Source organism: Aquarana catesbeiana, linkage group LG04 (assembly GCF_042186555.1).
Source record: "Aquarana catesbeiana isolate 2022-GZ linkage group LG04, ASM4218655v1, whole genome shotgun sequence".
NCBI lineage: Eukaryota > Metazoa > Chordata > Amphibia > Anura > Ranidae > Aquarana > Aquarana catesbeiana.
In genome coordinates this window covers 603,205,263-603,233,115 of record NC_133327.1, presented here as the reverse complement: position 1 = coordinate 603,233,115, position 27,853 = coordinate 603,205,263, and the positions used below count along the sequence as shown (strand labels likewise).

General features: G+C 43.4%; 1 protein-coding gene across 1 annotated transcript in view; it reads right to left on the bottom strand.

The window, feature by feature from the left end:
* The window catches only part of PLEK (pleckstrin), a 61,356-nt gene extending 43,477 nt beyond the window's left edge, over positions 1 to 17,879 (bottom strand). Inside the window, exon 1 of the mRNA XM_073628225.1 lies at positions 17,676 to 17,879. Coding sequence (XP_073484326.1) covers positions 17,676 to 17,864 — 189 coding nt within the window. The 5' untranslated portion in view covers positions 17,865 to 17,879. The remainder of the gene's footprint in view (positions 1 to 17,675) is intronic.
* Between the last annotated feature and the right edge of the window lie 9,974 nt (positions 17,880 to 27,853).

Sequence of the window (27,853 nt, the reverse complement as noted above, 5' to 3'; positions counted from 1 at the left end):
AAGTGTCCGATATGTCCGCCGCAATGTCACAGTCACGATAAAAATTGCAGATCGCCACCATTACTAGTTAAAAAAATAAATAAATAATAAAAATGCCATAAAACTATCCCTATTTTGTAGACACTATAACTTTTGAGCAAACCAATCAATATATGCTTATTGCAATTTTTTTTACCAAAAATATGTAGAAGAATACATATCGGCCTAAACTGAGAAAAAAATGTGTGTTTTTTTTTTTAAATTGGGATATTTATTATAGCAAAAAGTAAAAAATATTGTAATATGGGAAGGTTCCCATATTACCATGCGGAGGGGGCTGGCACCTGCAGCAGAATTCCAGAGCGTCAATACAAGTAGTGTGTATACAAAATATATTATGTGGCATTATTGATTAAGTAATTGAATATATAATTAATTTGTACATATATACTAATTTTTATGGCTTAGTCAGACAGAAGTGCCAAAGAAGAATTAATGAATTAATTAGATTAGGTAGTAGAAGCTTTTAATAAAAATAAAGATATATGAAGAAATGTGAGCATATAAGACACATTTATGAACATATGAACTTAATGAAAGAATCAGTGCAAAAGTGCATATGACACGAGTTACCAAAAGTGTAAACGAGAGAGGGAGCATGAAAAAATGTATGAAAAAGAAGAAAAGAAGGGAGGAGAAAAGGGTGAGTGAAAAACAGAAAGGGGAGGGGGAGGGAAATAGGGGGAAAGAAATAGAAGCCTGTGACCTCCTTGTAAGTCGCATGGAGTGGGGTTCATTCCTACCTTTGGGTGCCCCCTGATCTGCCAGCGTGCAGAACTGTCTGTTAGTCCTTTTTGGGAATTTCGGTTGGGAGGTCCCCTCCGTATGTATATAGTTAAAAATATATGTAACAGCTATTTGCGTTTTTTACACTTGTCATACTAAATGTGGTCTCTTTTACAGCAAATGTATCCTCTGAAGAAGACCCTAATAAATCGGGTCGAAACGTGTCAGTTTTTGTCTTAATTGACATGTTTGCTATGTAATGTAAATGTATTTTTCATGTTTTAATATTTGCACCTCATGGGTATACCCCCGTGTCGAGCTCATATCTTAACTTTTGTGCTCTACTCGATGCTAATAATTAATAAAAAACTTTTATTAAATCCAATATCTTTTTTGAATCTTTTGATACACACTCACTTTGCTGCTAAAAAACCCTTTTGGGGGAACCTTCACATATTATATTACCTGTGGTGTGCAGCAACCTTATCTCTCTGTAAATGTATCTTCCCTATGCTGCAGTAAAAAATATTGTGTTTTTTTTTTTTTTGTCGCTTGTCGCTCTTCTGTTGTTTATAGCGCAAAAAATAAAAGACCGCAGAGGTGATCAAATACCACCAAAAAGAAAGCTCTATTTGTGGGGAAAAAATGATAAAAATTTCATTTGCGTACAGTGCTGCATGACCACGCAATTGTCATTCAAAATACGACAGTGGTGAAAACTGAAAATTAGCCTGGGCAGGAAGGGGTTGAAAATGCCCAGTACTGAAGTGGTTAAAGGTTTGCAACTTGAAGGTTCGTATGTAGGGGACTTACTGTACTAATTTCCACATTGTATTTCAATTATTTCTAGCCTACTCCTATGAAACTGAATGATATTGAAGTCTGTAAACATACTTTGTGTAGATCCCCACACATTTACTTGAATTTTGTGACACGTAATCACTCTGCCCTGTGAGTAGGCACTGCTGTGTCACACAGTTCACAGAGCCTGCCTTCTGAACTACAGAGGTGCTGAGAGGAGGAGTTTCAGGAGGCGGAGTCAGTACAGTAATCACTGCATGCAGGCTGCAAAGTACCATGGGATGTGTAATTCTTAAAAATTTAAAAGTGAAAAGCAGAGGAGGAGCTGAAAAACATACAGGGAGTCCAGGAAGTTGGGGAAACACTACCTGATTGGCAGGGAGGAGAAGCCAGAAGACAATAGTGAATATTGATTCGCTAGTGTCACAAGTGGGTGGGTTTGTGTCCAACCTTTTTCAAGCCAATTATAGACTCCGGCTCTAATCATGTGGCTTGAAAAAAATAAAAATCAAACAAATGTATGAGTCTGGTGCCCCGCATGCATCCCCGCATGCAAACTAGGAGGGGGGCACCCCTGCGCCACTTATGGACCAGCCGGTTCTGGGTATGGTTAACAGCTGCCACACAACATCTCTTCTATTAGAAGATACTATGACATTTAAAAAGGACTGCTGTGTGCATTATAAATGAGCTTTGTAATACACTTGCCTGGGGACTCAGAAGCCAGCAAAGCATTATTAATTCTAATAAACGTGTGGCAGGAGGAGGAAACCTGCCATGTGGCTTAAAACAGATCATGTGACAACTTTTATCCACTGCTATTTAGAGAACACACTGCAGGACATCAAAGGCTCCACACAGTTCTGCACTTTAAAAGTAAAAATTAATTTATTGAAGTATTTTCAGCAATATCCTGCATTGTACAGAGAGTGCAAATCACGGGGTCACCCTTTCATGTCCATGCTTTTTTGTTATTTTGCACTGTGCTACTTTAACTGGTAACTGCGCAGTCATGCATCATTGTACCCAAACAAAATTTATATAATTTTTTTCACACAAATATTTCCTTTTTTTTTGGTGATATTTGATCACCACTGGGTTTTTTATTTTTTATTATATAAACGAAAAAAAGACGGAAAAAAACCCAATAATTTAACTTTCTGCTATAAAACATATGCAATAAAAAGATGAAAAAAATTTAATTTCTTCATAAATTTTGGGCAAAATATATTTTGCTACTTTTTGTTGGGTAAAAAAAATCCCAATAAGTGTATATTGGTTGGTTTGCATGAAACTTATAGCATCTACAAACTATAGTATATATACTGTCATTTTTATTTTCTTTTTTTTTTATACTATTAATGGTGGTGATTATAATAGGGCTGCTATAGTGCGGAGGCCAATTGGACACTAACTGACACTGAGTGGGAACTAAGTGGCACTGACATCACCAGTGACACTAATGCCCTGTACACACGGTCGGATTTTCCGACGGAAAAAGTGCGATCGGATTGTGTTGTCGGAAATTCCGATCGTGTGTGGGCTCCATCGGACTTTTTCACAAAGTTTAAGAGCAGGCTATAAAATTTTCCGACAACAAAATCCGATCAGTTAAATTCCAATCGTGTGTACACAAATCCAACGCACAAAGTGCCACGCATGCTCAGAATAAATTAAGAGATGAAAGTTATTGCCTACTGCCCCGTTTATAGTCCCGACGTATGTGTTTTACGTCACCACGTTCAGAAAGATCGGATTTTCTGACAACTTTGTGTGACCGTGTGTATGCAAGACAAGTTTGAACCAACGTCCGTCGGAAAAAATCCATGGATTTTGTTGTCGGAATGTCCGATCAATGTCCGATCGTGTGTCAGAGAGGTTCTCGGTTCAGGACACTTGCTGGGCACTCTGGAGTGCGCCGCGTCGTGCTGGCTCCCGTGCGGGCGTGTGCGGGTGCGCGTGGGCGCGCGCCTGGGCGTGCCGACACGGTCGCGTTGTTTGGCGCCGGTTGCCCTATTTAGGTTGCTGGGATGCTGTGCTCGGTGCTGTCCGATCATCAGCTTCCTGTTCCTGTGCTTCCTGTTTCCTGTGTACTGTTTGATCTCTCTGTGACCGGCTTGTTTACTGGACTCTGCTCTGCTATCCACCTGCATCTGACCCCTGGCCTGCCTCCGACTTTGAACCTGCCTGACCCCTCTGTACCGTGCCAACCGCCTGCTGCCAAACCTGCTTGTGACCTGGACTTTGTATCTGCCTGCTCCTTTTGTACCGTGCTGACTGCCTGTTGCCAACCTTGCTTGTGTTCGGATCTGCCTGCTCCTGCTCTGCACCTGTAGCTGACCTACAGCCTACCTATCATCTCCTGCCAGCTTGCATCAGGACTTTGGGCCTCATCCCTGCTAACCACCCGCCAGGCTCTCATACCATTCTGTGCTCCCGTGCCTTCTGTGTGCTCTATCAGGGGCCGGGAACCAGATACGTACGGGAGGCCATCCTCTGCTATATCGGGGTCGTCAGTCTGATACGGGTAAGTCTGACATCGTGTGTACAGGGCATAAGGCTCCATTTGCACTTGAGTATACTGGAATCGCGGGCAGAAGCATGCGATTCTGCCTGGGTTCCACTGTTTTCCACCTGTTCTGTGCTGATAGCAGTGCTGGACATCTTCCAATGTTGAAGGGAAGTAAACAGATTTCATCTGCCGCATTAAAGCGGGGTTCCACCCAAATTTTGAACAATATCTGTATGTATTCTCTTCCTTGCCTAGATGCTGACATGCTGTTTAAAAAAATTTAAATCGCCGTAATTACCTTTTATTTTTCTATTCTTCTTTGCACTTCCTGGTTCTCCTCCTGTGGGAGTAGGCGTGTTTCTAGCCTCTCCCAGACTCCTGGGAGCTAGTCTCAGGCTTCCCAGGATGCCACTGAGCATGTGCGGGAACGAGCGGTGAATGCTGGGAGGACAGCATTCACCACATCCAGGAAATAAATGCTTGTGGGCTTCAAATGCCCACAATGAAGATGGAAACCGCCTGCAGTGAATAATATAAGTTATTCTTTCCGACGAAATCTAACACAGGCGGACATATTACACACAATATGTGAATATGTAATGCTGAGAAGAAAAGTTTGTGAATGAACTAAAAAAAAAAAAAAACGATAGATAGGTGGACCCCCGCTTTAAGTTTCCAAAGCCATTCCCTGGGTCTACGGTCCTCAAAAATGTCTGTTCTCTTTGTGCTTCTTCAAAAGAGCTTGACAAGTACATCTTGAAACCCCAGCTTTGATTTTTTTTTCCACGGGTGGTTTCAGCAGGGGGCATCTATAGTTTAAAAAACTATTAGATAAGCACCCGAACGACTGCAACATACAGGGATATACAAGGTAATACTGACATATAATCACACACATAGGTACCATATTGATATATGTAGGTATACATATTACACCTACTATGTAACTATATAACTATGTAACTGATGCTGGTTTGAAGCCAAAGGGTAGACTGACCAAATATTGATTTGATTTAGGCCCTGTTCACACCTGAGTGATTTTCTGTGTGAAGTTTGTAGCTCTAAAACACTCAACAATCCAAATCCATTTCATTTTAATGGTCCCTGTTCACATATGAGCGTTCTTTCGCCTGAAGCAGAATGCCTCAAAAAAGTACATGAGCTTCTTTTTTTGGCAGATTACATAGACTTCAATAGAAACACCTAAAAACTTGTGACTTAGTGGCTTGGCGCATGGAGCTGTGAGACATACCTCGGCAAAGCTCCTGGTCCCAGTGACTCCTGTGGAACATATTTACGGCTCACACCTCCATAAAACCGCTTTGATGGGTAATCAAAAGCCCAAAGACTATAAAAAGACTGGAGGGGAACCCTCCAGCGGCAACCTAGGACAGTTCTTCACCCGCTCTTCAGCCACGTCTCAGAGCAGCCAGGCTTCTAAAATGGCATGGGCACCTCCTTCTCCAGCACAGTCTGACAGAGCAGCGGCTATCCAGGTGAGCTCCCATGGGCATTCCCTGTCCCCTGGGGGCTCAGATCGTCTTACCAGATGGTCCTACAGCCTCTCCCAGTCCTCCCTTTGAAAGCTGGGACATGGAAACTCAAATGCGCTCCCTCCCCTCCTGCATCAAATCCCTGCCTACCAAATCTGACTTTGAATGCTATGTGAAACGCATAGAACACACTTACAAGCAGGAGATTAGTGAGCTCAAGAAAGATCTGGGTGTGTACATGGAGGATATTGAGAACACTACAGTTGACCTTTGCACTGCATTGCAATCACATGAAGAGATCCTAAACTCCCATATCCATCTCCCAAACTATCCAGATTCAATAGCTCATATACCAGCAAGACGACATTGAGAACAGAAATCGTCGTAATAATATTAGGATCTGGGGAATTCCTGAGACTGTTGATCACAAAGACCTCACCTCACTCAAAATATATCTAGATCTGGACTAAAGCACTCAGGAGAGCTGTGTAGGAATGAGGAGAAGCTCCTGGCTTATATGGTGTTATGATTACGAGGTTTATGTTGTCACCTTCTGAATGGTGGGGTGCTCTCTACACTGCTAAATTCTGGACCTGATGTGGTCCAGTTTTCTTGGCATCGACTTCCCTGCTAGTCCACAGGCTATGTTTTTTTTTTTGTAGTCTTTTCATGTATCCTTCATGTATCCTGATGTTAGAAAATTCCACATAATGCCTGTGGGGTTCTCTGTATTTTGCAAACTTTGTTTGTGGTTTAGATTCGGATGTAGTTTGTTGGATGCTTCTTTACTAAATAAAGAATTTTTTAAAAATTATAGTAAAGTGACCACAATCACCCACTGATTTATTGTCTGTCCATTGGCTAGATATGTTTTTTTTTCCCAGTGCCATCCACCTACTGCAGCAACTTCCCATTGGGTTTTCCAGTTTTCTTACATAGAAAATTATTATATATGGACATCAAGCAAGGGGGAGAGTACCTCCTCTGCACCAGAATGCTGAAACGGTGAACTTGCAACAAGAAGCTAATATTTGATACAGCTGTACAAGCCCTTTGAGGTGTCCCTCTTAACCACTTCCTGCCCGCCATATAACAATATGACGGCTGCAAAGTTTTTGTCATATATAACATTGGCCCTTTGTAAGTACAGCCCATTGTGAGTCGACAGTATAAAGTAAACCACTGCTTGTAATCAGCCGGACGCAGGATTCGTTTGCTGTCCATGTTGTAGTTCAGATGAAGACAAGCGCTCCCCTATCTATCCTGTTCTTATGACGGCGGGTGATTCATTTAAACGTTATTTTTAACTTTTCATGTTAATCATTCCTTGTAATATTGTCACACTTACTACAAACTTCAGCTTCATCTGGCAGTCACAGGGAGTGTCTGCTATATAGCAATGTGCTAACAGCTATTGCCTTCAGTTCCTGATTTTAGACTTTGCGTAGCACAGGCTTTAGGATTAGAACACGTAATCATAGTTATGCTGAAAGTGGACTCAGACTTTCAGACATCTAGTGCACAACTAGGAAATTGCCCCATACTCCAGCCTGTGCTCGTAACTATGATCAGTTTAATATAAGGAATATGCCACGTTGCATGGGTTTTTTTTTACTCTTCATTTCCTTCCTGTTCAGTGGGTATATAAATAAGGCTACTCTCATATTCTCTTATGCCCCGCTCCATCGGACTTTTGCTGGCAGAATTCCAGCCAGTAAAAGACTGAGAGCAGGTTCTCTATTTTTCGGTCGGAAAAAGTTCCTATCCGAAAATGCGTTCGGCTGTATGCAATTCAGGCGCGCAAAAAATCAGGCACGCTCGGAAACAATTCGACGCATGCTCGGAAGCATTGAACTTAATTTTCTCGGCTCGTCGTAGTGTTGTACGTCACCACGTTCTTGACGGTCGAAAGTTCGGAGAACTTTTGTGTGAACGTGTGTATGCAAGCCTAGCTTGAGCGGAATTCTGTCTAAAAAAATCATCGAAGATTTTTCCGACGGAAATTCCGCTCGTGTTTACGGGGCATAAGATAGTAAGTAGAGGTGAGCAAACTTCCTAAAATTTGCTGTTATTTGCACAATTTGCCCCCTCAAATCCCATCTGTGCTGTAAATATCCATGCTTTTAGAGGGTTAAAACAATTCTCTTTTTTGTGTAAAAAATAAAAGGATCCCAGTAGAGACCTTTTACGCTATTTGACTGGAACAGACACCCTTAATTTTCAAGATAAAAAGGTTAAATGGAAAAAGTGCTTTTGCTAAGAATATTGGGTAAATTACTATTTTTGTGGCCACCGCAATCATCACATCACATTTTGAAACAGATAAAATGGCTTGTGACCATAAAGGATTTGACAATAAGAAGGCATTACCTTATTTTTTTGTTGTGTCGTGCTAGAGCACCACAGTACAGCAGCACCATAAACATGAGGATCTTGGACTAGGCCCTGAGGCTACTGATACCAACAATTAGAAATTACACAAACATTATTCATTATTTTATCATGTGTTTCAGGGTGGCAGCAGCACCACAGCATCGCCAGTATTATAAACTGGATAAAAAGGCATTAGAAGATGAATGACAATAAATGTAAAAAATAAATCTTTTGCTAGATCTATATAGGTTGCGGTGACAATACAACAGAGCATTATGGGCTTCCACTAAGATTGATTTTGTTTTACTGGTTTAGGCCGTACCGCGTCGGCACTATTATTATCTTGAATCTGACAGGGAGAATTAGATGATGTCAGCGAATTAGAAAAGACGGGGTATATTTTTATTTGGAGACAAGACACAGGAGCAGGGGTGGACTGATAACTCATGGGGTCCTCGGGCAACAGAAGATCGAGGGGCCCCCTATTTCCTTGCCCACACGCAAACATAACAAAAAATTACATTCTACACAACTAAGGTTACATCAATGCATGGATCACATTTATACAATGTCTCTACTCTTCCCCTTTGCTTTAAGACTCATTCACATAGGCCGTCAGGGGGTGGTAAAATCAGATGAGCCATGGTTTAGGCCCCCAACCACCCACCTGAAGAAAGGTACGCAGCTGCTCATGGCTGTACACATGGCACAGCACATATTAAACAGCATAGTACCGCCTCTTAATGCGATCCATTTAAGTGTATGAGGCTGCTGTTGTTATTGAACTCTCACTCTCTCTTCAAAGCCACACCGAAACTGTTCCACAAAATTCACGTGGTTACAGCATGGTGGTGTGGTATTTATAGAGTTAAAACAGGCTGCAAAGAGGCAATGTATCACCTCCCATGAAGTATCTCTGACAAGCGATCCACCACAGATTGCTTTACCGAGAGGTAGCAAGGACTGACCCCTCTACCCATTATCTCCCCCAATGACACCCCCTCTTGTAATGTGACCCCTCTACGCATTCTCTCCCTCCATACCCTTGCACTATGACCCCTCTACCCATTCTCTCCCCGACACCCCCCACACTGTGACCCCTCTATCCATCCCAACTCACTGTGACCCGTCTACCCACCCCCCCCAGATACACATGCATTGTGACATTCTTACACCCCAGATACCCTCTGCACTGTCACCGCTCTACCTCAGACATCCCTAGCACTGTGACCCCTTCTACCCATTATCCCCGACCCCCAAAGATCCTACGCAATGTGATGCCTCATCCCATTCTCCCCTCATAACCCCCTGTGCTATCACCTCTCTACCTCACAAATATCCCCAGCAATGTGACCCCTCCACCCAATATTCCCCCCACCCATACCCCCCACAATGTGACCCCTCCACCCAATATTGCCCCCCACCCATGCCCCCACAATGTGACCCCTGGACCCAATATCCCCCCCCCCCCACTCATACCTCCCACAATGTGACCCATTGACCCAATATTCCCCCCTACCCATACCCCCCTCACTATGACCCCTCTATGCCCCTGATACCTTTAGCAATATGACTATGCAAGATCCCCTCTCACCACTGTTTCCCTCTATACACCCTAGATATCCCCCAGCACTGTTATCCTATCAACACAATACCCCCTTTTCTAATGCAAATACAGATGTGTAAAGTTTTGTTTATGGGCTCCCCTCCAGCACTGTGATAATGACTCACCTTTGTACCAAGGCATTTAGACAGAAGGCGGTCCCAAACTCGGCGGCATCCACAGTCCACACCCAGCCACAGTTCTCATTCACAAGGCTGCTCACTAGATTCTCAATGTAATTTCTGTTATTGGTTTCAAATAGCCCGCCCACACAGTTCTCTTTACAAGCACTGGCTGCACTCGGTGGGTTGTAGTGTGGGTGGACACAGAGGGATATGGGCGTGGGTTGGAGCAGATTCATCCTCCCTCCTCTTTCATTTGTTTGGAAAGTGAGAGGGGGGCTGCGCTGTCTGCCCGACTCAGATCACAGTCTTGACACCTGCAGCCAGCCACCGGGCTGGCTGTATAATCTATAACAAAGAGTCCCAACATAATCTCTGTAATGGTTCTCATTTGTCTTGGTCATAGTATAGCTAGTATTAGTTGAACTTATTATCCAATGTTGAAGATGTTTTGCAACTCATCAAAGCAAATTCCTCAACTCTATACTTGATCGAGTTGTGAAAAATCTTGAACATTACAAAACAAGTCTAATTAAATATTATTAACTACTCCAAACATAAGTTTATGCACAATAAAGAATTCTGATACCACCTAGTGCTCACCCTATTATGTTATATCTCCCTTCTTTGAAAATACAGAACAATGTGAATTATACAGAGGTTGGGTAAAAGGCTTAGTTGCAGTACAATACTTTTGGTAATGAAATAGTACCTTATTTATAGAGTTCTATACATCAGACCAACAAACAGGATGTAAGGTAAACCGTATTTCTAGCATCAAAAGGCCATCGCGGATTCATGCTCATGCATATTGCACACGTGCTCATTTTAATGCGAAGGACCAATGTTACTTATGCAGTGCCAGCTCATCGCGCACATATTCATACATGAGCATGCATTCATGCGTGAGCATGTGCACATACCAATTAGCACTTGGCACCTAGTTGTTGAATGTCTTCAGCTTGTTCCTGTGTTCCCAATCTGATCTGCTGTACCTTCTTACTGGTGTATGACCCAGCTTGCCTTTGGACTTTGCTTCTGCTCTTGCTCTAGCTCTGTTACCTAACTACTCTGACCTTGGCTTGTTTACTGGACCTGATTTGTCTGCTGAATCTGTACCGCGTTGCCTGGCTGTTAATGACCTTGGCCTGCCTCCTGGACTTGCTTTGCCTGCTGATTCGGTGCCTCACTGCCTGGTTGCCGCTGACTTCTGTTCATCTCCTGGTTCTGCTTCTGACCCTCGCTCTGGTGCCAAGCTGCTCCTGCATTCTGTTCCATGGACTGAGACTACCAGCTCTACCCACCTACAGAGTGGTCATCACCAGCTAGCTGATACTACACTCATGCTACTCCTTTCCCCTACACTCTCTGTCTCCACCTTCAGGAGTGTTGGGCGGGGAGGTGCAAGAGAGGCCTCCACAATATTCCAGTCTTCACCAGGTACGTGATAAAGGACAACAGTGGTAGAAACATGGGACAGAAGCATTCATTTTCAAAAGAGAGACAGTCAATCCAACATCTGGAAGCTATGGTTCGCTAGTCCTTCCATATACAGCAACATTCTCTATTTGCAACAGATAAGATGTGCCTTGTTGTAATTTTATACAAGTTGTAAATGACAAAACTTGGCAGCCATTTTCATCCTCTTCTTTGTGTCATAACTTGAGCTCCCTCTTGTTAATTAGTTGATGGCTTTGCAGTCCTTTTTTAGTGTTTAGCGCCCATTGGTTGATTTTGTTTCTGTATTTCTATGGCCATGGCAGATAGAATGCCTTTGGTTTCAACTGAATGCATGCCATACCGCAGAGTGGAGCACATTTAATAGCTAATAAATAGCTGAGCTGGTGCCCCTACATTATTAATAGGTGTATTCCTGTATTTCAGCATGGCAATTTGCTTTTCCTTTGAGAGAAAATACTGAACAATTTGAACAGTTATCTCTGTCCATGTGACTGTGTTAGGACTGCAAACTGTATGGTGAAAATCATAGGCTTTAGTAAGCCTTTCAGATTTAATTGAAGCAAACTGAGGGTCATTGTCTGATGCAACCGTATTTTGAATTCTGTATCTAAAACACATTGCTTTCATTAACTCGATAATAGTACACGTCAAAGCATCTTTAAATGTTCTATTTAAAAATTCTGCTGTAATTGCCCACAGCCAATAAATACCTTGCACTTTCTAAACCAAAAAAGATCTGATGCAACTTTTGAATGCATGTGGGATCAGTGTGTAATGCTGCATGCAAAGAGGAATTCTGTGCACCATTTCCTCAATTTGAGTTTCTATTATTGACAGTAGAATAAATCCTGGGCTCTGATTTCACATTTCTCAATTCCTGCATATATGTTATAGTAAATCTTTCTTAATAAATCAAAGTTCACCATTACACCATTCCACATGAGGTGGAATATCCACCTCATTCCGAACAGTAGTATCAAAGAAATATGTATGTAGCAAGGGACACATGAGAGCAGGATTCACAAGTTTAGGTAAATTAAAGTTGAATATAAGCCTAATACTATCTATTCTTAAAAATCTGCCCCCTACCCTTCACCTGCCTATCCTTCCTAACCTGTATAAAAAAAGATGTGTAGACTTACCTATTTTTAACCTGCTCTGGTCCAGTCACTTGATCTTGATCAAAGGAAGAAGGACCCACTGCTCCAGGTGTATAGGATAACCCAGTTGGAACCAAATAAGGAGTCCCAGCCCCGGCCCACCTTTGTGGGATACTAGAAGAAAAAGAAGAACGGCTACACATCCAAAGGTTCCAAATGCCTTTATTGAAATCACTGTGATGACACCAGGGACACCAGAAAACAGTCACGTAGACGGGTCTCACACATACATCTTGTGCTTAATCATTACATGATTAAGCACAAGATGTATTTGTGAAGTGTATCTACGTGACTGTTTTCTGGTGTCCCTGGTGTCATCATGGTGATTTCAATAAAGGCTTTTGGAACCTTTGGATGGGTAGCTGTTCTTCTTTCTCTTCCACTTGATCCTGAAGCTCTGGCTCCCCTGTGTCGGTGAGCGGGTGCTGCAGGAGAGAGGAAGGAGCACCAACAACAAATGGGCCATGGGAGGCTACGAGTGACATTATGGCTCCCGAATTCCTGACTGTTGTCCAGCGCTCCCTGGGCTGAAGCTGCAGGATCACGGGACCAAAGTGGATTAAAAATAGGTAGACACATCTTTTTATACAGTTTTAGGCAGGATAGTTAGGATGGGGGGGGGGGGGGTGGACATTTTTAGGAATAGTTAGACTTAAGCTTTTCTTCCACTTTAAGAACTGTAAACATTAAACAAAACAATAAAAAAAAAACCTTAAAAACAGCGTTTGGTTGTGGAGGTGTTCTTAGTATACAGTAAAGGGAGAAACAGCTTTCTCCCTTGTAAATGAATGCCTTAATGTTCTAACAGAACCCATATAAAAGAGAAATCAATGGTTGAAATAGTGTTGTCAATACAATTAAGTTGTAGAGGATGTGGAAAGTTGCTCACAAGAATAAAAAACACGATATCCAGTTCCTCAAAATCCTGTTAAATTTAGCAACACAACCTCTGGCCTCGTGTGTTTTTCTATATAGAGGGAGGACAGTATTAACCAGTCTTTCCAATGCATTTATATCTAAGGCTGCGGTGGAAATGCAGTGTAATACTACAGTCTTCCTAGCATAAAAAGTCAGAAAGGTCTTTTAAGCACTTCCAAGATCCATTTTTACTCCTAATAGACACAACTATGGGTTACAAATATTGAGGATTTCAAAGGTCGGTTAAATAAATTCTAAAGTAATCAGAGACCAAATTGGTCTAACCTTAAGACAGATCTAGATCATATGTATAAGATTCTTATCAGCTCCCTTACACTTACACTGTCCCTTTTCCCTATTTGAACGTTTGGGCCAGTGTAAAGTAGACCCTGTGAAAAAAACGTATTTGGGTGAGTTTGTCTCTAGCAGAGATGACTGTTTAAATAGGAAGAATAGACCTCATCCCAATCCTGCTTACCCATATCCAGAATTGTGCCTAGACCTAGAAAAGTGTAGAGGGTTTTCCCTTCAATAAATTACCATACAGACTAGAAATCAATTTTGACTGAGACTGATCTTCTTTTTATAAGACAAAGGGTTAAAAACCCTGCATACTTAAAACCCCATGCACACCAGACCTTTAGCCCTGGTGCATGGGGCTCTGGCATTTAGTTGCAGACGGAAGGTCACAGTTGCACTGTCCAGCCCTGCTGTCAACGCCTGTCAACTTTATGAGAAGCTGATAGGTGCTGTGGCACCTACCAGTATGAACTTCTAGGCCAGTATGTGCCCAGGTACAAAGGCCCAGAATGCAGACATCCTGCATTCCGGGCATTGGCCCAGGTGCATTCTGTCCTAAGCGTTCATAGCACTAGGTGCACTGTTCAGCCCAATCCAGCCTCAGCAGCAATCAGCCCCTCATAGAGAGATTAGTCCCTTAGTAAATCAGCCCTATTGACTGCCTGTCTGTTTGTGGCTATATTCAGATTGTGTCATAGATAAGAAATAGGTAAACAACATTCCACTTAGCTTACATAAATTTCCATTGCTGCACACACTGACCTTTAATGCTCCATATCGTTTTTCATAAGCTCAAAAAAAGCTAGGAAAAAAATGCTGGATGAAAAATGTTGATAATAGCATTTTTGTGCCAGCTCCTAGTAGTATTTTAGTAGCTTTCAGAAGGATTTAGAAACTTTTAGGGGCATTAGCGTTTTTGCAGTACATGAAAAAAAAAAAAAGGAGCATTTTAGTAGCATTTAGAAGCAGCTAGGAGCATTTAGAGCAATCCGCATTTTTTTCTGCTGGAAAAAACGCTTCAAGAAACTTTTTCTGCTCCTAGACGCTGAAGCTCAAAAAATGCTAATAGCCTAAAGTAGCATGCATGGACACATAGGGGTTGATTTACTAAAGGCAAAAAGACTGTGCACTTTGGAAAGTGCAGTTGCACACAGCAGGAGCAGTTGCTCCAGAGTTTAGTAAATTAGCAGAGGCTCAGCTGACTTTCATCAACCAATCATGTGCAAGCAAAAATGCTGTTTTTTTTATTTTCCTTGCATGTGATTGGGAAGGACCTTTGCTTATCTCGTAGAAGTACAATGCACATTATAAGCATTAGAGTTGTATGAAGTATTTTAATGTGTTTTCTTTAAAGGAGTGTGCATGAAGGTTAATAATGGCCAATGACATTGCTGAGAATCAAACACTTCCACATGCTCTCATCTGCTTGGGGTGGTGTAATATGGCCCCATGTTCACAGAGGAATACCTTTACCATATATATATACAGTATATGCTTTTTTCCCCCGTTTTTTTATAAGTGATCACATAATCTCTGCTCTTAGCTGCATAAGGGACATAGAGAGCCAGGGTGGAGAAACAGCAGTACACTGATTTTCCTAGTGAATGTCTGTATTATATTATTTGTGTATAGAGAGAGGGCCCAGGGCAGTTGCCCCTTTTACCCCCTTAAAAATCCGACTCTGGTTGTAGCCCATCCACGCCACTTCAGTTCTTTATTACAACTGAAGAAGCCATGCTTTCCCGAAGGTGACAAGTTGCACACTACCAGGAGGTGACAGGCTGCAACAAGCACCCCCCACACCCGAGGTGACAGGCTGCACACACACAACCCTAGCCACCCCACCCTGGATGTGGTAGGCAGCACACACACAACACCGCAGCCCCCTAACCCCTCCCCCTCCCGGAGGTGACAGGCAGCACAAACATCACCCCAGCTCCTGACCCAACCCAATCTCCCGTCAATACCCCCCCCCCCCCCATGGAGGTGTTTTGGTCACTGGGGCTGGTCCCTGGTACTGGGGAGGTGGCAGACCCCTGGTTTAGAGCCTTTGTTAGGTGGACATTGCTGTCTGTGTCCCCATTGAGGGGAGTGCAAACCACTTTCTGTCCTGAAAATAAAACTGGGAATATGCAAATTTTCTTAAGGCTTACAGAACTGTGAATTCTTCCCACCTTACTCATAAAAGTGTGTCCTTGTCTATGTCCTAACTGGAGAGGTTGCTCTCACTTCCTGTCCTAGTGAGGCGAATGGAAATGAAAAAAATCTCTCTAATGGCTACACAGTAGAGGATATATACCCATCCTGTATCCCAGGGGTCTCCAAACTTTCAAAACAAAGGGCCAGTTTACTGTCCTTCAAAATTTAGGGGGGCTGGAGTGTGGCCAGTGGGGGTAAAAAATACCCCAGTATATATGGGAGTAAATAATGCCATAGTCTTGGTGGCCAGTAGGAGCAAAAAAATGATATAATTGGTGTCAGTAGGAGGAATTGTGCCCCATTGCTGGTATCAGTGGAAGGAATAATGCCCCAAGGGCCGGATAAGGGCAAGCAAAGGGCCACATAATGCCACGCGGGCCGTAGTTTGGAGACCCCTTCTCTATTCTATCCAAAATGGGGAAAAAAGGTCTGGCATCTTATTTTAAAGAAACTGTTACAAAGAAAAGAATCCTGGATGTGATGATATTTACTAATAAGGAAGTAGCATGTTTAAGGAGATTATACGTTGGGGTTCATTGAAAAGCATAACAAAAACATTTTTAATCATAAATCAGGCCAGAAGTGTACACCTCCTGGAAAAGACTTATCAGGCGCTCCGGAAAACTGACCCGTTACACAAGGGAGCAAATGTTTTGTATAAACATTGATAACGTTTTCTGTTCGCATTTTGAAAACATGCATATTGGTTCTTGTTACAAGCTTTGTATGTCAAGGAAAAGTATGTCAAAATACAGGAAATTTAACAAAACAAAAAAAAAGTATTGAATGAAAAAGTATAATTAAGATGCACTCGGTGCAGATATTTTGAAGGATTATTATAACTAAACAGTTACTTGTCTCTGAAAGATTACTTGTAGTGTTCAGACATGAACCTAGAGAGCATCAACATCTACGCGGATTTCTCCAAAAACATTGAAGAATTAAAGCAAAACTCCACTCAGAAACAACAAGATAAAAATGAGCATCCCAATAAACAACATAACAAAATCAGCCTATGCTGATTGATGATGTCAGGACCTTAGACCGCTGGAGCATGGGGGGGCGCTTTGGGAACCAGTCTAGCAGAGCAGAGGAATGGAGGATCAGGTAAGTAAACCTTCTGTTTGGTGTCCCCTAGACCTAAACGAGCAATTACCCCTTACAGTGCAGGTGCAGTCCCATGCAACGGATAGTTTTAAAGCTCCGCAGATTTGGGCTTTAAATAAAAGACACTAAGGCCGCGTACACACGAGCGGACTTTCCGGCAACAAAAGTCCGGCGGAATTTCGTTGGACTTTTGACGGACTTTCGACTGACTTTTGAACTAACGGACTTGCCTACACACAATCACACCAAAGTCCGATGGATTCGTACGTGATGACGTACGACCGGACTAAAATAAGGAAGTTGATAGCCAGTAGCCAATAGCTGCCCTAGCGTGGGTTTTCGTCCGTCGGACTAGCATACAGACGAGCAGATTTTTCGACCGGACTCAAATCCGTCGGAAAGATTTGAAGCATGTTTCAAATCTAAAGTCTGTCAGATTTTCAACTGGAAAAGTCAGCTGAAGGTCCGATGAAGCCCACACACGACCGGATTGTCCGCCGGACTCGGTCCGTCGGACCAGTCCGGTCGAAAAGTCCACTCGTGTGTACGCAGCATAACAATAATATCAATGGAAGAATGAATTTACCAGGTAGAAGAGAAATAATTAAATGATCTACAACCCCATACTCCCCTGCCTTCCCTATTCTACCTTTATGTGTCAGCAAAGAAAAGATCACAATGAATCAAATGAAAGACTCAACTTTATCTATGCATGCAGTCAGAACAATGAATGATAAGGGCTGATTGGGTGATATGATCGCATTCGATCATTTTTTTTTTCCATCCATTAAAAACTCAACAAACCCATATAGCTCACAATTCCACGACACTCTGTGTTAGCAGAAATCAGACGTGTCTTACCTTTTTCACCAGATAGCCCTCTCTTATTTTCTGTGGCTCCCTCTCCATTTCCATTTTCCTCCTTCTCTCAAGACAGTTTTTTGGTTGTGACAGATAAAGCGATGGTTTATTTTCTGTGCAGCTTTCACAAGAAAGGTTAAGCAGCCAATCAGAGGCTTTGCCGGGAGTTTCCTCATTTAGAGGTTGCATAGAGGAAGCGATGTAACAAATTTTTTTTGCTTGGCTTACTTTTTCAGAAAAGATCTTTGTCAGAATATTACAAAGAATGTGGAAGAAAAACCAGAATTTGATGTTAATAGAATAGTACCGAGGATTACTAGTGCCCAAAATCCCCACCCTGGGTCAGGAGCACCAACTAAAATACACAGTACAACCCAATTTCAAGCAAATTATAAACACTTTAATAAAAATGGGGAACTGAGTTAAAATGTCATCATAGAAAATCTTTATTGAAACAAAATCTAAAACCTGATTCCATAAAACAATGTATGGCTGTATTTTGTGAGCAAACGTTTGACAGTGCTTGATACCTCAGCATTCGTAACCACTTGAAGACCAAGCATTTTATGAAACTTTTTGTTTACGTGTGAAAATCTTTTTTTTTTGCCAGAAAATTACTTAGAACCCCCAAACAGATCACATATCACACATTAAAAAAATTAGCTTTGGTCCTGAGGCAAAATACATATACCAGAATACAGTCAAGAAAGTTCTGTTCAAAAATAATTTCTTTTAGTATCTTATCTGTGTGTTAGGAAATAACTGTTTTTACAATGAGAATTTTTCGAGGTGAAGATTGGGCTAATCTTATGTCTGGATATGAGACCGATTTTGAACAGGGGGACCGGATTGAAGCACAAATCTCCTCCCTCCTTCAAAAATATAAAGAAAGAGAAAACTTTTTCTCTTCCTAACGGGGAAACCTTTCGGCCCATCCATTTCGCCAGTTGCCAAACTCGCAGCATAGTTTATCTAATGACATGCGAATACGGCTCATTCTACATAGGAAAAACAAAACAAGAGTTTTGGCGCTGCATCACAAAACATGTATACAGTATGCAGATTGGAAATAGATACCTACCACTCGGCGGACATACAGTAATCAAACATGATTATAACATGCCCAAGGTTTCTTTCAGCATCCTCGATCGAGTCCAAATTCACGATCGGGGAGGTGATTGGAACAAGATCCTTCTGCAGAGCAGAGATGAATTTTTAGGTTACAGGCTACTGTCTATCCTGGCCTAAACAAATCCATCTCTTATGCACCCTTTCTGCAGGGTTTTGCATCTGGCAAGACCCAATAAGATTCCTTATTGCATAGTATATATAATTTCTTCCTTTTTCACAATTTACAAAATGTAATTGCGAAAACACCATCCCAAAGAAGGGGATTTTTTGAACAAACGCACAGTCATAGTGTTAAATGAAGACGTTAACAATGAAATTGAACAAACAGAATGTTTATCAAAAATATATGTCAAATGTAACTAATTGTGTTTTCTGATCTGTTATAGATACCGGCGGACCTGCAGCGTGACCTTTGGCCTCCCTTGGATTATATCTTATCCATTTTGGCTTCCCGACAAGAAAGGGGAAGTGTTGGTTGCCTGTGCTTCCCATACACCCTCCATATAGTGGCTATACTTCATTTTGGCCACTAGAGTGAGCACTTCCTTGGCAGTGGCATCCCGTGATCACTTTCGGATGTCCACCGAGTGCCGCGCATGTGCGGGCGACCCTGCGCGCGGCACGACGCAACGTCATGCAGCGGAAGTGACGATGGTGGTCGGGGCTTTGGCCTTCTGGGACACTGAGGGAGCCACGCGGTGGCTGCTAATCATCAGCCACATTGCCATCATCTGGGGGGGAGGGAGGCAGCGCCAGCATCAACCAATTGGGCTTCCTGCAGTAGTAGGAGGCACCATATATTCACACTAGACTGCATAGGGGTTAAATACATGATCCCATGCACAGACCTGGAGAATGATACGATAAACACATGGTCCAATATAAGTAGTACACCATATTTATTTCTTAATTGATGTGTTCGATCAGCCACAAAATGAGTGTAGGATATATCTGTTAGTAGTTTATCAAATACTAATTTAAAATTAACTTGATTTTTTGGCTCTGGGGGGTTTTTTCTTTTTTGAGCCTGTGTTTTCCTTGCAATATTGGCAGTAGATGTAATCTATAGCTTCTCATCTACTCACTGAATATTCACTCACACAGATTAACTTCACATTCCTTAATATATATGCACTTTATTTTTCTTCCATATTATTATTTCTTTATATTTTTATTCTGGTATATTATTAATAGTTCGGAATTATAGAGCATCACTTCAAGTTCTATGGTGTACGACAGTAAACCAGTTCACTTCTGTGGACAGATAATACATGTCTAATATGTTTTTTTATGTCTTATCTTTTTTGTTAATCATACTAATTGAATTCCCCCTTGATACATTATTAAGAGTTGGAAGATCCTTTTTGCTGGTGCCGTCCTTTTCCTTTCTCCTCGGAGTTGTGTAGACACGTAGCTTCTTTCAAGCCCCTTTGGGCTGATTTCCCTCTTCTAGGGGAGGTGGGGTGGCCACGGGGTCCGCCGGATCATCCCACAGATTTTAGAAAATTGATCATGAGGCTATCGATTCCAGTATTCAGTGGTAAATATAGCTCTGTAATTCAATGTAAGATAAAAGATGAGTTTTGTCAATAAATAATAAATGTATGTCTTTTAGAGCAAATTATCCCCCAGAAGAAGACCGTGACTGAATAGGTCGAAACGCACCTTTTTTTTGACATGGCAATCATTGTAATGTAATGCTATGTATCCACATGTTTGAATGACTGTATTCTGGTATATGTATTTTGCCTCAGGACCAAAGCTAATTTTCTTAATGTGTGATATGTGATCTAATATTGTTTTTCTTAAAACTTGTTTATACATCGATTGACTATGACAATCTGCTGCTAAAAAAAAACCCTGGGGGAACTTTCCCATTTAAATTATAGTCAGGGTGTGCAGCCCCATACCTCTCATATATGTGTCCTTCCCATTACAGTGCTAGAATTACTGCCCATGATCAGACGTTTGCGGCAATACCTCACATGTGCGAGACGATCGCTGTTTGCGACCATCGCACGTGTTGGGGGGGGGGGGGCACTTGAATTTTTTCTTTATTATTATTAATTTCGCTTATTTTTACACTGTTGCTTTAATTTTTTTTCAGTGCTTTTATTGGTGTCACAAGAAATGTAAACATCCCTGTGACAGCAATAGGCGTGTCACAGGCACCCTTTTTGGAGGAAGCTGGGGTCAATAAGACCCCAAAAACCTCCTTTGCATTTGAAAGCATTAAAAACGCGAAGATCAGCATTTTTTAATACTTACATTTTTTTTTAAAATGTCGCCGTTGACATCTCAGTAAACTGGAAGAGATGTCATATCATCGCTTCCGGTTTAACATAGGGAAGACCCGATCAAAATCGATTCCAGCTTTGGATGGATCTCCAACTAGCCAGTGGATAAGCCGGCTAGAAGCTCAGGTCTCCCAGTGGGACAGGAGAGCCCGAGAGAGCCGTGGTCGGAGGGGGGGCGTCCCCTCCCGCTGCTTGTAATAGCAAATAAGTGACTAGTTATGCAGCTCCAGTTGCTATCACAAGAGAGCCGACCGTCGACTTTGGAAAAATGGTACTGGGGTGATGCCCCGGTACAACCAGGTACATGATTTGGTGGCAAATGGTTAATATTATACATGCTGTGACAAGTTGGGGAATCTGTAGCTCATTGGAAGCACCACAGAGTGAGTTTACTTCACAGCAGAAATAAGTTTGGGGCTTTTCTGACCACTTTTATTTAAAACAAAGTGAAAAGAAACACAAAAGTTCACATGAATATTTTCCCACACAGGGGGTTTTCACCATCAATGTGATAAACAAATAATATTCAGCCACGTGGCACTTTCTTTGCAGCTTGAGGCTCGGTTCACACTAGTGCGATGCGAGAACCCTGTGAATCCACTGCAGGTTCCCACATCGCACCTGATTTGCAAGGCAGTTCACACTGCACTATGCGAACTGCTGGGAGTGTCAATAGAAAGTTAATGACACCCCCAAATCAGTTTGCATATCACAGTGCAAACTGTCAGTTCGGACATGAATCGTATCGCACAGGTGTGAACACCCATTCAATCCGATTCTGGTGTGGACCAAAAAAGGGTCCTGTGCGAGTTTGGTCTGAATGCGATGCAAATTCAGCCATACTATCTGTATGGCTGAAATTGCATCGCACAAACATCGCATGTGCAGTGCAAATCACATGCAATATTGCATAGTGCACTGGTGTGAACCAGGACTCACTGCTCAGGCCTTCTGCCTTGGTCCACCAGACCATCAAACACACAGTCCCAGTGCTTGTGCACAAAACTCTGTACCTTTGTCAGCTCTGACTGTTTCTCCTGCAGCTCCCAGCTGCTACATCCTCACAGGCTTGGCCTTTGCCTGTCCCAACCTGGACAGTATGGTGCTCCTCACAGCTCCCTTCACAGACTGACCCCCTCAGGGTGGTGGGGCCACTCACCTCTAATTCCCCAACATAAACCCAGCACACACCTGAAGCCACTAGTCTGCCTGTTTTCTAGAAAATCTGGCCCAGACTGCAATTTTTACCATTGGCAGGGGCCCGACCTGCCACAATGCACAATACCCCACAAACAACAGATACATGATGATGATTTGTTGGTGTGGGAGAGAAACCCAACACGTTTCAGAAAATCTGATTTCCTTCTTCAGGTGTAAAAAGAAATTAGGGGTATGTCAGTACATCTGTCTACAACAAAAACATTACATCAATACCTGTATATTATATGAACAGCAAGATACAATATACCTTTTTTGTCAAAGTGAGCACTCACATAGACAAGAGTAGAAGCACCAATTGTACAGTCCTTAATATGATAAAAGCATGTTGTTGCTAAAACCCTTGTCTAAGGTAGGATCACCACTGTCCTACAGAACCTGGACCACCTGGAGATACACTGGGGTCAAAAGAATGTGCCAACCAAATGTGGAATGTGCCTGATGAAAGGTTTGTGCTGAATATCCCCAAAAACGGGAGAGAAAGGAAAAGAAGGGAGAACATAAGACATTAATACTGTAGCGATGGTGGACTGTAAGTGTAATATTGTGTGCTCTTTCCTGATCTATAGTTGTATCCTTTTAATGCTGGGTGCCAGTGACTGTCATCATATCCGTGAGCCCAACCCAATGGATCGTGGGACTAGTAGTCTTTCTGAACAGCGATTCCATTGCATATACATCCCAGGGGTCCTTGCTACCATTCGAGGAAACTTCTGGGAGAGACTATAAAGGAGCCAGGAGATCCGCCTCACACTCTCTTCTTCCTGGGCCTTATGTAATCCATACTCTCTGTGACAGGGAGAGAGAGGTTGCGGCCTACCCCACGGTGTTCAAGAGATTCCAGCCTGGCCTCGGAGGGCCTAAAACCTGCTTGCTGTTCGTCAGACATCCACACAGCACCAACTCAGCAGCTCGACATCACGTTCGTACACCTTCTGCACTACCTTGCTTACTCCAGTAAAAGCTGAAATTATATAAACATATTGACTCGTGACGTGTCATTTAAAGGTGTTTTTGGAAAGATGTCTGAACTCAGAGTGTCAGGTGGGTTGGAAGGTTCACAGGGTCATGGTGATGCAGATGAGCAAGTAAATCCAAGCAATCTTCAAGGGGACCATGCTACAATACCATAAAGAAAAGTTCTATGCAAAATACAAAAAAAGTGCCAAATGGCGGTAATACAAACATACAAAAGGGCAACTAAGTTAATGGTAGAAGGGGTACTGAGGGCACCCCATGTACTAATACATGTAGCATGTACCCAAATGGGGGGGGGTGTATTTAACAATCAAAAAATATTCATCCCTTCATAGTGCAATCCAGTAAGGGACACAAACTATATATCTCACAAAACTGAGTACACCCTCACATTTTTGTAAATATTTTATTATATCTTTCCATGTGACAACACTGAAGAAATTACACTTTGCTACAATGTAAAGTAGTGAGTGTACAGCTTGTATAACAGTGTAAATTTGCTGTCCCCTCAAACTAACTCAACACACGGCCATCGATGTCTAAACCACTGGCAACTAATTGAAAATGTCCAAATTGGGCCCAATTAGCCATTTTCCCCTTCCCGGTGTCATGTGCCTCATTAGTGTTACAAGGTCTCAGGTGTGAATGGGGAGCAGGTGTGTTTAATTTGGTGTTATCGCTCTCACTCTCTCATATTGGTCATTGGAAGTTCAACATGGCACCTCATGGCAAAGAACTCTCTGAAGATCTGAAAAAAATAATTGTTGCTCTACATAAAGATGGCCTAGGCTATAAGAAGATTGCCAAGACCCTGAAACTGAGCTGCAGCACGGTGGCCAAGACCATACAGCAGTTTAACAGGACAGGTTCCACTCAGAACAGGCCTCGCCATGGTTGACCAAAGAAGTCGAGTGCACGTGCTCATCGTTATATCCAGAGGTTGTCTTTGGGAAATAGATGTATGAGTGCTGCCAGCATCTGTGGGGCATCCTCAAAAGAAAGGTGGAGGAGTGTAAAGTCTCTAACATCCACCAGTTTTTTTTCTACTGTGACTGTGTTTTGAGGCTGCAGGACCGCTGGCCCTCTGTCTGGGCAGTGCTGATTGGCCCTTTGCTGATCACATGCACTCTCCCAAGAGAAAAAATCTCCAGCAATATACACTAAACTGAGTATGTGAAGCTTGCCCCCAAGGCTCTGTTCTATCAGGAGATGGTTTGGGGACAGTGGAAGAAGGGGGGGGATCAGAGAAGACAGGATCAAACAGCCTTTTTAAACAATGTGCAGGATTAACACCTTAGGTTCCACGGTGAGTATAACAAGCATGCTTTACTACTTATACGGACTGATTTTACTGTTGTGGGTTTAGTAATACTTTAAATATGGCACAGCATCCTATCAGTGGCTGGATGGCAATGCATTTGCCTGCCATCACCTCCCATCCTTATACAGTATACCCCTATGGTAGCATCCTCCTCTGGCGTCAAACACGTGGGCGTGGGTGTTTCTTGTATAGAATCAACAGAATTTCTACATGTATCCATTATAAATACGAAGATAAAAAGCATATCGGAATTCTTGCTCTTGTTGAGTTGAATGACACTGGGGGATAGTGGCGGCACAGGCGCCGCCCCGCCCATCTGTGCATCAGGTCCCCGATCTACATATCAGGGCGCCGGACTATGGATTCCAATGAGGGGGAGTGTTTTGAAGCATCTGATTAGAGCCAGAGGCTCTCAAAGGGTGGGCTCGGGGCGCAGAGGGTTTGTGCTTGTTTACCAAAAGAAAAACCAACCAGCCATCACTGCTGGGGGAGCTGCCATTTTATTTTTATCCACCGCTGGAGGAGCAAATTTATTTTTCTTGACTCAGGTTTGATATTTAAAGAACCAATATGGGTAAAAAAATTACATTGTGATAACCATATGTGGTTAATGCATGTAATGATAGTATTCATTATACTGTATAAAAAGACCAGCTGTAAGGCAAAGTCACTATGATGGGGTTGGGACAAACTACTGTTTCCATAAAAATTATTCAGTCCATTGTAAGTCCATTTAAAGTGGAACTTCACCCTCCTAATCAACATTGATTATTTGTAATCCTCCGGCTGCTAGCATTGGTAAGTAGATAAGAAAGTATATCATTATATCATAATTGTTTTAAACTTTTCTTTTACATTTCTTCACTTACTTCCTGGTTCCTTGTCTAGGCAAATAATGTCTTACGTCCCAGGAGTCTTCAGGAGAGGAGGAAGGGTTTTCTCAGCTAAGCACACTCTCCTGCATGCATGCCTGAACTAAGGGGAGATGAATTCCAGGAAGTGAATGCTACATGAAGCATTTGCCCTTAAATTCTAGGGAGGTGTTTTTCAAAGTGAATTCTCAACCAAATAAAACATGGAGACATGGATAGATTGGGGGAGTTTGCTTTAGATATGAAAAATTAATTTAAGAGTAGTTTTGGTTTGTGGTGCTCAGATGCAGTGAAGATCTGCTTTAATTATAGTATTGTGTAATGGAAAGCAAACAGGGGCACCTCTAGGAGCAATTAACCCTTTCAAATGAATACTATCATGTGACAGCCCTGCTGTGGTGTCCCTGTAATCTTCTGCATGGTGCCCCTTATGCCACGTACACACGAGCCGACTTTCCGGCATACTTGGTCCGGCGGACCAGAGTCCACTGGACAATCCGACCGTGTGTAGGCTCTGGCGGACTTTTCCGGCTGACTTTTTCCCAAAAGCCCGCCGGACCTAGATTTGAAACATGTTTTAAATCTTTCCGTCGGACTCAGTTCCTGGCGGAAAGTCCGCTCGTCTGTGTGCTGGTCCGACGGAAAGCCCGCTCGTCTGTATGCTGGTCCAACGGACCAGATACGACGCAAGGGCAGGGTATTGCATTTCGCGCTGGCTGCAATATGAAAAACAAATTTTCCTATTGCGGCGAGCGCGGGGCATACCAGGCCCTTAGGTCTGGTATGGATTATAAAGGGAAACCCCTACGCCGAAAAAACGGCGTGGGGTCCCTCCTAAAATCCATACCAGACCCCCAATCCGAGCACGCAGCCCGGCCGGTCACCCTCCCTCCTGAACCGTACCAGGCCGCATGCCCTCAACATGGGGGGTGGGTGCTTTGGGGGAGGGGGCACCCTGCCGGGCCCCCCCACCCCAAAGCACCTTGTCCCCATGTTGATGAGGACAAGGGCCTCTTCCCGACAACCCTGGCCGTTGGTTGTCGGGGTCTGCGGGCGGGGGGCTTATCGGAATCCGGGAGCCCCCTATAATAAGAGGGCCCCCAGATCCCGGCCCCCCACCCTATGTGAATATGTATGGGGTACATGGTACCCCTACCCATTCACCTAGGGAAAAAGCGTCAATAATAAAACACACTACACAGGTTTTTAAAATAATTTATTAAACAGCTCGGGGGTCTTCTTCCGGCTTCGGGGGTCTTCTTCCGGCTTCGGGGGTCTTCTTCCGGCTTCGGGGGTCCCTCCAGTTCCTTGGTTCTTCTCCGCTCTCTCCGGCCTCTTCTCCCGGTGTTCCAGTCCTTCGGCCGGCTCCTCCGCTGTCTTCAGGCCGCTCTTTTGCCAGCGGGGGTCCGGACTTCTGGACTTCAGGGCTTCTTCCCTCTTCTCTTCTCCAGATGTTGATACAATGCTCTCTCCGGCTGGACTGCTCTCTGAGCATGCCTGGACTGTGACATTTTAGGGGGCGTGGTCATCAGGTGATGTTGACCATGCCCCCTAAAACGTCGCAGTCCCAGCATGCCCAGGGACTGTGGCATCATAAGGGGGCGGGGTCTCCGCCTATATAAGTCACAACGGAGCACTCAGAGAGCAGTCCAGCCGGAGAGAGCCGGAGAGAGCACACTCCCTTAGGTCTGGTATGGATTTTAAGGGGAACCCCTACGCCGAAAAAAACGCATGGAGGTCCCCACCAAAATCCATACCAGGCCCTTATCCGAGCACGCAGCCCGGCCGGTCAGGAAAGGAGGTGGGGACGAGCGAGCGCCCCCCTCTCCTGAACCATACCAGGCCGTATGCCCTCAACATGGGGGGGTGCTTTGGGGAAGGGGGGCGCCCTGCGGCCCCCCCACCCCAAAGCACCTTGTCCCCATGTTGATGAGGACAAGGGCCTCTTCCCGACAACCCTGGCCATTGGTTGGCGGGGGGTTATCGGAATCCAGGAGCCCCCTTCAATAAGTGGGCCCCCAGATCCTGGCCCCCCGCCCTATGTGAATGAGTATTTGGTACATCGTACCCCTACCCATTCACCTGGGGAAAAAAGTGTCAATAAAAAAACACACTAGACAGGTTTTAAAGGTAATTTATTAGGCAGCTCCGGGGGTCTTCTTCCGACTTCGGGGGTCTTCTTCTGACTTCGGGGGTCTCTCTGGCCTCTTCTCCCGGTGTCCGGTTCTTCTCCGCTCTCTCCGGCCTCTTCTCCCGGTGTCCGGTTCTTCTCCCGCTCTCCAGTTCTTCTGCCGGGCTCCTCCGCTATATTCTGCTCTTTTGCTGCTCTCTTGCTAGTGTTGGCCCGGTCTTCTCCGTCTT